General features: G+C 39.6%; 1 protein-coding gene across 1 annotated transcript in view; it reads left to right on the top strand.

Annotated features, from left to right (window-relative positions):
- tom1.S (target of myb1 membrane trafficking protein S homeolog) overlaps positions 1 to 14267 on the top strand; it is a gene marked incomplete at its 5' end in the record, with an annotated part of 58338 nt that extends 44071 nt beyond the window's left edge. The window contains 5 exon segments of the mRNA NM_001093257.1: positions 6124 to 6244; positions 9655 to 9730; positions 10178 to 10237; positions 11876 to 11915; positions 12832 to 14267. Of these exon segments, the coding sequence (NP_001086726.1) occupies positions 6124 to 6187 (64 nt within the window). The 3' untranslated portion in view covers positions 6188 to 6244; positions 9655 to 9730; positions 10178 to 10237; positions 11876 to 11915; positions 12832 to 14267.
- Between the last annotated feature and the right edge of the window lie 264 nt (positions 14268 to 14531).

Raw genomic sequence — 14531 nt, 5'->3', positions numbered from 1 at the left:
TTTGTTCCAGTTTGTAATTTATTTAATAAATTAATTTCCATTTTCTATTCAAAATGCTTGAGTTTGTACTTTTTTTCTAATGCTAAACATCAGTGCAAACTGTGGTTCGATACATTGCCTTACAATTTAGGATTCATTTATTCTAAATTGTTATTCACATTCCCCAGCCTCCTTTTCTTCCCTTGTCATAAAATTATTTTGTGCTCATGGAAATGGTGACATGCCATTATAATTCATATAAAGCACTCCGCCGTCTGCTTTATTTGCATTGCCTTTTGTTAGACTGGGATTTCCGCCCATTCTGTGTAAATTATATAAAATTCTTGGCATCGGTATTGCAAGAATTTACACCTTTATGGATCTTCTACCGCACACTGGGCAAACCTCCCAGGTAACTGACCAGTACTTTTGGGTTAGGCTGTCCCTACTTTTATCTGCCTCGACCTGAAGAGAACTTGCTAGATATGCCATATGTTAAATATCACACTTATTGAACAAGCCTAAAGATTCAGCCTTCAAAGTTGCCACCTGAGTCTCCCATCTTGGATTTTGTTAGTGTCTGTGACATGCACATGCTCAGTGAAATGCAGAAAAACTATGATTGAATGTTACTAAATCATACCTCCAAGTTTGCAGAGGGACGAAGAAAGGTAAGATAGATGGCAGAGCAGTACCTTGTAACTTTTTCCACTAGCCCAGTACAGTGTTTTTCCAAAAGCAGAATTAGACCAGAGAAAAACTTAGAGGCCTATCAAAATTCCAATTTGTGTCTCTTTAGAGGCTTTTTTTTTTTTTAACCTCAACTAAAAACCCACATTTTAAAATCACGAATGTCTACTTATTTCTTAAAAGATCCAAAGATAAAAAGCAAGAACAACTAAAAACGTAGAACGAATCCAAACAAGAATATGAAAACCTTGAAATAACCGTTTTTTTTAAGAAAAAATAAACACCCTCTAAAGGTGCAAAGAAAAAAAAATGTCAATTGACAGCTCCCATTAACTTTGAACATGACCTTGCCAGTTTTCAGTGATTTTTACACAATAAAAATTGAATATTTTACACTACCTACTTCTTGATCAGCATCGTGTATGTGATTGTTAGATAAAATGAATGCAAACAGCAGCATTGTACTGTAATTCATAGCATTGCACTGAATATATTGCTTTATGCTGGAACAAATTAACATTTCATATGCAGTTGTAAGATTTTCCTAATGTGCCAATTGTTTTAATTCTGGAACCTGTTACCACGATAACTAATTTACCTGGATTCAAATCTAATTAACACTTTTTAGTATAGTACCTTGAAGAAATGTATCATACGCCTGTCCCGCAGCACCCCAGTCCCACTGGCTTTTTGAAGCCCTTTCTATGGCAAACTGAACAGCCTATCACGAAGGGCTAGCGCAGTGCCGGGAAATGGTCTTAGCGTATGCGTTGCTAGGCAATGTGCCTCTGCTCCTGTTCACTGAACTGCCTGATGCTTATTGAAGTTCCGGTCCGTCGCTAGCAGAATGAAGGACAGGTAATTCAGCCGTTACCTCGGCTCCTCACTTAAGCTTTGCTTTTCTCAGCAACTTGGATGTTTCGTTCGGGAGGCCCCTTCCTAATGTAATATGTGGTTTGTCTTATGCCTGAGATACTGCTTTTACCCTTGCACTGTCACGCTTTCCTTGTGCATGGGTTGCTAGGCACCCTAGCAACCACATTTTGGCGCTATCTTGACATCATTTAAAAACCCTGCACTGCACTGTTGTGTTCTATTTTCTTTCCCTGACGAAGGTTCCAATAAGGAACCAAAATATAGGATTACAATAAACTGCCATGGTTTCACTTTATTGTGTTGTAATTTTTCCTGCGAGTGCCATCACCTTGGGATTTACTTTATTGTTTATATATAGACTGGCAACCATTGAATTAATGGTGTGCGCTCCATGAATGGAACACACACACACAAAACATTAGACATTTTTATAATAAAAAGCAAATAGTCCACCCAGGTTCCATTTATACAAATCTAGAAAACCTTTTATTATAGCTTGATTGATATCTCTTAGCCCCTTCTACCAATAACAACATACACACCATTCATAGATGTTGGCATTAGTTTTATACAGACTCTTCTTGAATAAATTAATCTGTTGTGCCTCGAGATAGAAGATCCTTGTTTATTTTTTTGACAGAGACATTTCTTAGCTAAGCTAAACAAATTCTTGAAACACTGAACCTCATTACTCTGGAAAACCAGGACGGAAAAAAATGTTTTTATTTACATTAGAAGAGATTTCAAATACTTGACTCTAATTAGTCCATATGGAAAAGTATCAATAATTTAAGAAAAACTGGCAAAGATGTGATTTGGGAATTAGCTTCATGGTGATTAAAAATGTATTCATTTCTGTACCTCAGAATTACTTTGTACAGAATCGTATGTAAATCTTGCCATTTTAGATTTATTACAGTAGACTTTACAGTGGAATTTATCTACCATCTCCCTGTAAGTTTTATCCTGTTCCATGGATGTGAATTTAGCCATTGTAAGGATAATGGCACTGCATAGTCTTTGTTAAAGTCCTGGTAAAGGCATCAACGTGGTCTCTGTACAGGTAATGGCACGTGTGATTTGTAACCGCACTGATTATTATTAATATTATCTGTCTAAAAAAACACTTCCCTGTGACTTAATATAACTGTTCTATTGTCAGTGGAGAACACACTGTGATAAAACTAAGCTCATCGGGTGTTGCCCCGTGCATTTGTCCTTCTATAAAAAGTTATGATTGCTTCTAATTGTATTACAGAATGGGAACTAATACCCAGAACTTCTGCCTTCCATCCTTCGCCTTTTGGCAGGAATCTTCACCTTAATGTGCTTTTTTTGTTCATTTTTTTTATTAAGGAATAGTTATTCTTTAAATGCATTTGTATTATTTTTATCATTGAAATCCTCTTGCTCCGTCCTCTTGCTATAGTCTTCTAAATGTTTGGGTGATGTTATTTAGGAAGTACTTTTTCAGCTGTGACTATGTCGTCCTGCTCTCTGCTTAACTTTCCTATCATCTGTGCCAAGTAAAATATTGCCAGAGAGACAATCAAGCATCCAGATCCAAAGAAGCAAATCATGATCATCATTATCCACTTAGAGTAAGTCATTGAACATCTCCTTGATCAGCTGCATTGAAGCTGTAGACTTGGTCCCCACCACCTGAAACAGGACAGTTACAACAATGAGAGCGACCAACAGCTTCAACTTCTGCCTCCTCACATTTTGCAACAGCTATTTTTTGTTTATTTTTCAACCACAGCCTTCTCTGTGCTCTCATGCATTGAATAATAGACTTATATTCTACTGTTTTACCCTTTCCTTCTATACTGATTTCCATGACCTGTTCTTATTCACCACTCTCTTCCCCAATGCATAACCTTGTCTGCTATGGTAAACCCTGTAGTATGTGACTGATTTTCATTCTTGCACACGCCTACTAATCTATTTAGAAGGAAGTTCAGTATTCACATCAATCTAGACCTGGCTGTCCTTCAGATCCAACATGAAGTCTGTTCCATAAAAAATACATTTCTGTTTAGAACAATTTCTTAGAAAAGAACAGCATTCAATTCATAACCTTCTCTGCAATCGGTTTTATTGTGCCTCCATGCACAATGTATATCGGCACGATAAAACCTATTGCAGAGAAGGTACTGTCTGTATTTTTCAAGCTTAATGAATGAACTTAATGAACTTCATCTTAAAGGAGAAGTAAAGCCTCAGTGCTTCTGGGTCCTTGCATTTGAACATTCAGCCACTGTCCCTAGTTAAATAGTTATATTGTGAAGTTGGGTTGAAAAAAAGACCAAAATCCAGTGCATACAAATAATCCCCAGTGCATATATACTGTATATATACAAAACATTTATACTGACCTAACTATACACTCACATAAACAATATCTATACTAATTGCCTTAGCCTTGGATAATATGTTGTCCAGGAAATCATCCAAGCCCCTCTTAAAGGAGAAATCAACCTGTAGGGGGAAAAACTCCGTACCCCCACCCCAGGTAGACCTCCCTCGCCGCTTTGGGAGTTTGGCTTCGGCTGTTTTCGTTGCTTCGGGTCTTTTTGCCGCTTCGGGACTTCGGCTTTTTGGCACTTCCACATTTCGGCTGTTCAGGACTTCGGAAATGACTGCAGGGTTTTGACGCTGTCAAGGGGGGGGGCCCGACTCTTTCGAAAGTGCAGCACTGCTGGGCCCGGGACACTCGTACCCCCTGTCCCCCCCTGATGGCGGCCCTGGGACTAGCTTGCAAGCTATTTATCAAGTCTCCCTTACTTAAAATGTCATAGTTTTGAGATGTTGTACCGTGTTAGCCATTGAAAAAATACAGAAAATGTAAAGTTTGGTGATACCTTTTATTGGCTAACTGAATAAGTAACATTTGCAAGCTTTTGGAACCCACAGGCCCCTTCGTCAGGCAAAAATTAAAATGCTGTGTGACTAATAAAGGGGTAATTTGCAGCTAGTTAATGTCTGAAGCCTGTCTCTTGCATCATTTATACCACTTCTGGCTTGAAAATCAGCTGATGGGGTGTATCTGAAAAGATTTCTAGAGTCACACATGCCATTTTAAGGAACAGTTTTAAAACTGACATAGCTGAACTGTAATTATCTTTATTCCTGTGTCTAAGGGGTAACTTTTGTATATACCATAGCCATTGTCTGCTAGCTTACCTAGTGCTTATGATCATTTATCACTTAAAATGTTTATCTCTCACATCGTTATTTAGATCATACTACATCATTCTATCTTCATTTTCTTATGAGCACTTTTTTGCCCTTAATTCTGGTTAAAAGCAGAGATGCTGAAATTGCCTTCCAAGCTGAGGAATCTGCCCCCTTTCTTCATTCTGCTCCCCCTTTGAAAATGCACAATATGGATTGCTGTGACCTTACCGAGCTTTGCCTTAATTACATTCCTTCCAAGGCATGCCTTGGATCTGAACTACTCTCTCAACTTCCATCAAACTCACATTATCTCTGCTTTTATCATCTAATTCATAGAAGAGGTGTCTTTATGTTACATACTGTAAAGGACTTTTAGACTTTGCTTGTACATTCTCTCCAGCCTGAACATTTTCAAAGTTAACTTTAAAATACACACCCACAGCTTACAATGCAGTAATACTCCAAACAGCCACTTTATGATAGAACATTGAAATTTGGAGAATACGGTTTAAGGGTTCTACATTATGTTGGTTATCCTAGGTTAACTGGCTTACGGTACCTACAGAAATGTAGGACTTTTGCTGGTTTGACATAGAATTTGGGAATGTTAGTCAGAAGAAAGGGTTGCAGGTTGCAATATAAGCTGTGGGTTAAATAGTTAGTTAAATTGGGTTGAACGTTCATCAAGTTCAACCCCTCCAAATGAAAACCCAGCATCCATACACACACCCCTCCCTAATTTCACATAATATATATATATATACCCATATCTATACTAATTATAGAGTTTAGAATCACAATAGCCTTTGATATTATATTATTGATAAGAAATTATCCAAGCCATTCTTAAAGGCATTAACTGAATCAGCCATTACAACATCACCCGGCAGTGCATTCCACAACCTCACTGTCCTGACTGTGAAGAACCCCCTACGTTGCTTCAAATGAAAGTTCTTTTCTTCTAGTCTGAAGGGGTTGCTGGTTGTATTGTGAATAAAGCTGTTGCAAGTCAGGTTGGGTAGCTTGTACACGCGGATAAAAATGCAGGTTGTGTGATCTGGTTGTGAGTCTACGGGTTGGTTGTGGGTCTCTCTGATTAGATGTTCACAGGTCTCCAGTGCAGGTTGTCCATGTCTGGATGAATAAATGGATACATTTAAGCTTTTCTCTAGCTGCTTTACTGCCTGTATATGTTGATCCATGGCGAAGAGCAGTGTATATGTGCTTTTAGGTATTGTTGCTGGTTTGCTTGTGGTGTATAAAATGTGAACTTAGGTCTTATATTTGTGTTTTTATCCTTTGTTCAGAAATGACTGTATATATGCTTCTCCTACACACATTTTACTGGCCACACTCTAGATATGATGTATCATTTTTATCCAATCTTTCTCTCTCTAGACTTGTCTTCCGGGTCTGTGAGTGGAACCCTGCAGTCCTTGGGTGGAACCAAGAAACCGGATGATGACTTTGATATGTTTGCAGTGACCAGGGGAAGCTCTTTAGCAGACCAGCGCAAAAGGTGAGTGATCTGTAGGTCTGGATCAGGAAGCTTTACATGGTATTAAATGTGGTACCAGTACCTGACAACAAACCATGTAAATAAGTTGGAAATGTTTTATGTTAGAATTGTTCTTCACACAGAAGCTACTCTTCCTAAATGTTAGGAACCTTTTTCAGATAAGAGTGATAAATGGAACATCATCAGGCAGGGCGATACTATACACCAGCAGAAGACTAATAACATGAACCATGTGTCACTCTAGGGCCCACCAGTGAACCTGATATTAAAGGGCCCCCCATCCAGTATCGAGCCATAAAACATCTTCTTATTGCCAATAAACACACTGCTTAATTCATTTGAGATATTTGGTATTAAAACTTTACTGCTTTTTAACAGCAAAGTGGCTGCTGTTTTAAAAATAATTTTTAAACTAGAGAAATGATTTATACATGGAGATATTTAGCGCCTCAAAAGTATATACAACCCCATTCATTCCCATACTAGGGTTGCCACCTTTTCTGGAAAAAAATATTGGCCTTCCTATATATTTTTCTTTTTTCCCCTATTAATAACATTGGGATCAATCATAATTTTTACTGGCCAGTCCGGTAAAATATCAGCCAGGTGGCAACCCTATCACATACCTACAGTATACTTCAGATTTCCATTTCTGTTAACACAAGTACAATTATATTAGACCCTGTGCTTGGTGCTTTGGGAACATTTCTCTTTTATATCCAGTTAATCCCTCCTTGCATCTTATAGGCTTGCTGGCATTCTCCATGTTCGCATGCAAGGTGCCCCCCAACACTTGATCTGTGCTCTGTACTTTAGCCTTGAGTACAATAATCCCTTAATTAATTTTTCATTTCCAGATCTTTGTATACTCCAGTCTTAAATTTTTACAACTATGTGTGCCAATTCCCCTTATTAAGTGCACAATGCTGACCCTCCCAATTAATTAGGTGCCTGTGATCCCTGGTGCAACCCTGTGTCCTGTTCAATGAGTGCTTTTCTCTTTTTCCATATTTAAGTTCTTTCTATTGACTGGAGCATTTCTCCCATATTTTCATATTATTGTAAAGTCAGTTCTGAGCTTGGGACACTTATTGGTGTTATCAGTGGTGTAACTATAGAGCAGGGGACCTAAAACTTTTTTACCCGTAGGCAACATTCAGATATAAAAGGAGTCAGGGATCAACGCAAGAAAGAAAAGTGTTCTTGGGGGGGTGCCAAATATGGGCTGTAATTGGCCCTTTGGTAGCCCCTATATGGACTTTCAACCTACAGGAGGCTCAGTTTGTCAGTGCACCTGTTTTTATGCAATCGAAACCTCCAAGCCAGAAATACAAAAAGAAGCACCTGCGTGGAAGCCACTGAGCGCAACATCCAAGGGACTATAGCCCCCAGCTACTATCCAGGATGCATAGGGTAGCAGAGGATTGGGGAAGGAGGGAGCGTGTGTGGAGATGGGTAGGGGCTGCTTTGTGTGCCGGGCCCCTCTGAACAGTTTTTGCAGGGGGTGTGGTACACTGCAGTTACACCACTGGGTGTGGTGCTTGAATAACATGTTTTATAGTATTCTGTCTACTAAAGTAGCAGAGAGTGCTACCGTGTTAACCATTGATTAAAATAGGACAGCTTAGGCATGGTGCCTGCCACAGTTCTGCAGTGTTTGTGCTTGCTGTTCCTTTTGCCTCTTTATATTTATTAATGTTTGTTTCTTTATTGGTGCCCTGTATGCCCTTATTCCCTGTACTATCTAGCTGTTATGTTTGTTCTTATTCCCCATATCATATATATTATAGTTGGTTAGTTTAATGTATGTTCTGAGTCAGCCCAATTATATGTCATTGTAGCGTGTTTTCTCTAAGCTAATGCTATTATCTTAATTATCTGTATGATGCTAGTGTAGCTATTGCCTTTACTCGCTTGTTTGATGTGAATGTATCTGCTGAAGGGTTTCCCACTGTTCAGGTCTGTCTGTATTTGCTTGGTGCAGGGTACAAAACTCACTGTTGGAACCATGATTGTGGTAGTAAATGGCCCCATATCAGTGATCATATCACTCTATGCGGCTCAATAGATTTTTTTTTTCTGCTGTGTGAGGCTGGGGCACTTGGCTCTGTCCCCCCCCCCCAAGCACAACATCTGCCCTTCATTAACTCCTAATTTTGTATGGTTTTATTGTTGATTTTGAATTTGGAGCACTAATTATATTTTTCTAAATCATGACATGACGTGTTTTGAATGGGCGCGCTTTGTGTATTATATGAATAAAGTACAATATGTGTATAGAATCTTTTGCGATTATCCTCCTTTTTTTGCATGATTAGCAAGCCTCTTCTGTACATGGGGGCAGATTTTAATAGGTAATTGGCTCTTTGAGCGCTGTGATTCATAAGCCTTTAGTTATGCCACTGCAGGCCATAGCTATGTACAGATATTTAATTCCTTTTGCCCAGTGCAATGACTTGGAACTGTCAGCAGACGATCAATCTCTGAGAAAGTCAGTGTAATGTTACATGACTAAGTTACTTGGAGTGAACAGCAGAACTTTTCATAAAACTCCAGTGTGCCGTATGACTAAGATACCAAGAGAACACCCTGCATAATATGATCCACACTGGGTGGAGGTAGTAGGCCAGGTGCCAAGTTTTTGTGTTAGGTGGGGGTAACATCAGATTACTCCTGTCTTGATGCATCTTCTATTTCTGCCCCCTTTCTGCTCATACAGCTCATTCTCCTCAAGAAGTTCACCACTCTGTCGGTTTGTACACACATTCAGAAGGCCATCAGCTACCTTTTGCCCTTTTTTTTATCAGGCTGGCCCTGTTTTGCTTTTGCCTGACCTCCTTTCCCCTGTGATTTGCCATGGAACATGCTGAACATTGTGCCTGGTGCAAGCACTTAAGGTCTTTTTTGCCCTTTTTCTTGATCAGCGCTCTGGTGGTGAGCCTCTATTTTATACTGGAGGCTATTGTGTTCAGTGGACCATTCTCTGATGAACATTTCTTCGATAAATTTCACCCACCTCATCCTAAATTGATTTTTCTGAACAAGACCCAAGACTGAAACATTCCACTCCTTTAACTTCTCCTCCTCCTCTCTAAATATCATCCAATGTAGCATCTGCATGACTGTCTGCTGTTGGAGCTGCAGTAAGTGGGGGCTGTTATGTGATTGGGAAACTTTATCAGGTCAGGGATTTGCCGCAGTATAAGCCCATTTCAAGCAATATGTGTGGTTTGTTTATTTTGCGCAGTAACAATCCACTTAATAATTCACAAGTCTTGTAGTGTTGTTAGGCCTGTGCTGCTGACTGATATTAATGAGATATCCAAGGTCCTGCTCTGATATGATTTCGTACCATTTGTCTGGTTTTTCAGCCACTAACAGACTTTCTTATTTCAATTGATTGTTCACAGTGTAAAGTATGAGGAACCACAGGCTAGAGATGGTCTGGCAGGGGCTTTGGATACCAGACAGCAGAACACTGGAGCTGTAAGTGCCTGACAGTTTGTGTATTTCTGTGTTCTGTGTTTACAGTAAATATGCCATACTTCCCCAGGTATAACTGTATGATAAGTCATAGGTATAACTATAGGAGCTCCCATAGATGTGTCATACTTTGCGATGTGCAGCTCTAAATTACTATACATGTGCTGTACTTTTGTAGCTGAAGTACATGAAACATAGCTCAGTGGTTTGTTATAAATGTTCCATACTTTCTGATTTCTCATAGTGTGCCATTTTCTGTAAGAATGACTGCAGTCTCTAGGTTTTATGCCCCTGCATTTATAGCCTGACATTAGTACAGACCATGTAGCACAACATGTTGTACTTGAAGATTGTGTCACCTTGTTTGGTGTTAATTTGTCCCTCAAACAAGAGCAGACCATGGAACCCCACAGGTAACGAAACAATCACTGGTTCTTTTGTCCCGTTCAGATTCCAGCTGCCCAAAACAACTTCATGGATGACATTGAGAAGTGGCTGTCGACAGATGCGGTGAGCATGGGGGGGGCAACAAAATAAATGGGTTACGCCGGATACAGTGTGTATAGAACCGCAATACTGTGGGAGATTCGTACAGACATTTATTAGTGAGTTTTATTGCTGAAACAAACAAAAATGTCCTGCCTAATGTAGGATACTAATTCTGCCTACTGCAAGTAATTGTCTTATATAGTAGCTAATTTTGAACTGAAGTGGAATTCCAAGTAAGAGCATTAGCTGGAGCGGTGCTGTCCTACTTCTGAGGGCCAAGATTTCCAAGGGCCAGATTTTTTCTAGACTACGTGGTGGAGGGCCAGTAATGGAAGCTAATGTTGACCACTCCCTGTTTGTAAACCACACCTACTTTAAATTACACCCATGTTACCACAAGAACTTTAAAGACCGTGTCCACATTAATGTTGGTAGCACACACAAAAAACAAATGGTTGCTGCTCACTGCAGGGATATCATTCATATGCGAAAAATGTAAGTAATATTAAAACATACCCTTAAATCCATATGCCTCTTCCCCCCCCCCCCCCCCCCGTGGATAACACAGCAACACCCAGCACATGATTAAACACATTGTGTGCCCCGGGTAGCATAGAGGAGGCAGAGTCTGGCACACACAGGGAGCATAGGGAGGCAGATTATGGCACACACAAGGAGCATAGGGCAGACAGAGTATGGCACACACAGGGAGCATAATGCAGGCAGAGTATGACACACACAGGGAGCATAAGGCAGGCAGAGTATGTCACACACAGGGAGCATAATGCAGGCAGATTATGGCACACACAGAGCATAGAGCAGGCAGATTATGGCACACACACGGAGCATAATGCAGGCAGAGTATGGCACACACAGGGAGCAAAAGGCAGGCAGAGTATGGCACACACCGGGAGCATAGAGCAGGCAGATTATGGCACACAGGGAGCATAGGACAGGCAGAGTCTGGCACACACAAGGAGCATGGGGCAGGCAGAGTATGGCACACACAGGGAGCATAAGGCAGGCAGCGTATGGTACACAGAGGGAGCATGGGGCAGGCAGAGTATGGCACACACAGGGAGCATAGGGAAGAAGGCAGAATACAACAGGAGACAGGGAATCCTATCAGCAGTTCTATGAGGTGTAAACAATGTGTGCCAAGGCCAGTTAATCTCTGTAGTGATACCTTTCAAAGTTTACACAAGGTAAGCAGTCACAGCAGGCAGACATTCATGTGAGGGCTACACAATGGGGAGCCTGTGGGCCGCCAGTTGGACAGCCCTGAGCTGCAACATCCCCATATAGATTATTTTTGTCACTGTGTAACCCATGAAGCTGTTATTTTGAGTTTCCATAAAATGATAGCTGCTATATGTGCAGAGTCTATTCTCATAGCAGTGCAAGTATTTTAAGCTTTAGAACAAAATTCAGATCTTTAAAATGGAAGTTTTATTCCATGGAATTTGCTGGCAATTTGTAATGCTTTTATGAATAGACCACCATTTGTTCTTGCATTCTTGGATTATGCTTTTTGTTTCACATAAAATTTTTGTTTATTGCCTTATGTGTTCTTACAATGTCAAGCAATATTTTGTGCATGTATTACAAACTGATGCCACTTTTAACTTTCTTCCATGCCACTGCCTTCTTCTCACTCAGGGTGAAGAGATAGAGGTGGAGGATGGCGTGACCAGTGAAGGTAAGGACTGAGACTCAGTCCATAAGCAGGAGATACACTGTACCAATAGGATTGTAGTTATAAGGACTGTTGATTGCAAAAAAAAAGGAAATGTCATGCATGTTTTAATATAGGAGAGGACAAGGCCAATAATTAAATTCCCCTCAGTAGAGAAGTTAGCGCTGCACCTGAAATATATTGTACTGTTAAATAAATTTCAGTTTATCAAGGAAATCCTAATGACCCACATGGGGGCACATGTCATACATAGTATACATTTTAGCTGTATCTTTCAATATTTATCTTCAGAAACATATGTCTGGCCGTTGTTAAAACACTAGTTCCAAAATAATTAGGCAGCCACCTGCCAGATAACTAAACAGCTTGTTAAATTGCTGCTCAGACAGCTGGCAATTAGCTGAAGATCTTTGTGTTGGAGTTCTGTAAAGGCTGGAGACCATGGGGACTGAAGTGTCATTCCACAAGAACAAAGAGCCTCGTCTGTATAAATTACTATGTCATTTATCATTTATGTTCGATTAATGCTAGTGGCTAGTTTATCTTTTAGCAATCTTTTTCTGTTTATTTATATCTACCATCGTGTTTACTGCTGCTGAGCCAGTCTTTCTTTTATGACAGAACAGCATAATCTATCTGTCCTCTTGGGATGAGATTCTGCTCAAATTTTGGGTATGCCAAGCCAAATGGGAGTTCCAGAACCTAATGAGAAATATTATTTTAACATGGTGATGCATGTCCTAAAAATGTTTTAAAGGAAGATAACATCTACATATGATTTATCCCCCCCCCCCCATTAAAGTACCAGGTTGAGACTTTTAAGAGAGTAGGTGGGTTTTATATAGACATGGCTGGGTATAACTGGGACTGAGTGAATGTAGTATAGCTTGATACAATATCACTTTACCTTTCTTTACAGATTTCAATAAGTTTCTTGAGGAGCGAGCAAAGGCAGCAGATCACATTCCATCACTGTCGTCACCAGGAACAGAGCCCCCCAGGGCAGCGCCAAGCACAAAGAGAGACAAAAAGGAAGAGGAAGATGCTCTTTTTGCCTTGTGAGTTCCCCCCATGTTGGGTGGATGTGTTGCTCTGAATAGAAAGAGATTATAAACATCTCCACAATTGGCAGTGATGTTCTCGCTGTTTCATGCTGGAGTTTGTTTTAGAAAATGAAGACAAACTTTATTGGGGTACGAATGTGTTCTGCAATCTGGATGCCTCCTCACTTTATCCCTGGAACTGTGGGAACCTCCTTTTGCTTTTCACAAGTGTCTCTTTGGTACTGGAACCAATTTATTTTGCCAGAATATTCCTGCTGGTCTTTTATATTCCTGATTATCAACTGCTCCTCTGTTATGATCCCAAATGATCTTTTATGAGAACTCCGGTGAGGACTCTGGAGGCATACCTTACTACTACATCCCCACGCTTATCTGAATATGCCACTGTCAACATCACATCACTTGTGTCTGTTCCCACATGGTTATGTAAAATGTTTATCCAGACTATTCAGTATTACAAAACAATAAGCAGTTTGATTTGCATTAATTCTCGTTTTAGCATAATGTCTGACCTGTAATTGTTGTTGAGATTGTTAGGGAGTGATGGTAGTCCAGCAACAGCTCCGGGGTCACAAGTTGGCATTCACCATTTTTTTTTTTTTAATTATGAAGGATAACCATAGAGAATTGTGGATTTTGAATACGGTCCGAAGTGCCTTAATGGTTAGGTTTCTGCAAATGCTCAATGCAAACTTATTGTAGGAAATAAGGCCCATGCCTATGGTATTTAGTCAGTTTTAACAGATTAGTAACCTTTAGCCTATGATTTAAATGAATGTTCCAAGTTCTAAGTTCTGTATAACTATATATATATATATATATATATATATATATATATATATATATATATATATATATATATATATATATATATATATATATATATATATATATATATATATATATATATATATATATATATATATAAATATTATTCTGCCCTAGCACAGGGCACTTAAAATGCACCAGCTCTAGTTTGAAAATGACAGCTCTATCTTATTTAAAGGGATACTTTTGTGCATAATGTGCTTGGGTGGGAATCTTGGTGTTAACCTGTTTGGCAAAACACAGCAGTTTTTTACTTTGCCAAGCACCTATCAGGATTAAAAAAATGTGTTTCTCAAACAACATGGCAGGAGCAGTTCCCTAAGCATGCTTAGTTGAGGAAACGTAACAAATTAACTTTTAGGGTTATGGCACACTGCAAAAATTGGGGCTTTTTGCTGCACATGTAGGTTTTATCTCAGTGGATGGGCAGCAAAATGATCAGATTTGCTTCTTCATTGACTTACTTGGTGATCACCCTGAGCTGTGTGGCGATTAGCACTTTGGAAATACTCGCTGATAATTGCCTGATCCATGGCTGCACCAGCAGGCACAAAATGATGGGGGTCTACGAAGAGACAAAATAAAGCCTGCCAAGTCTTACCTCTAAGGGGCAGATTTACTAAGCTCGAGTGAATAATTCGAATGCAAAAATATTCGATTTTCAACGTAATTTTTTGGGTACTTCGACCATCGAATTGGTCAAATTCAATCAAATCGAACGATTCGA

This window comes from Xenopus laevis, chromosome 4S (assembly GCF_017654675.1).
Source record: "Xenopus laevis strain J_2021 chromosome 4S, Xenopus_laevis_v10.1, whole genome shotgun sequence".
Classification (NCBI taxonomy): Eukaryota; Metazoa; Chordata; class Amphibia; order Anura; family Pipidae; genus Xenopus; species Xenopus laevis.
Note: the sequence above shows the minus strand (reverse complement) of the source record. Positions and strands in the feature narration are given on the sequence as shown.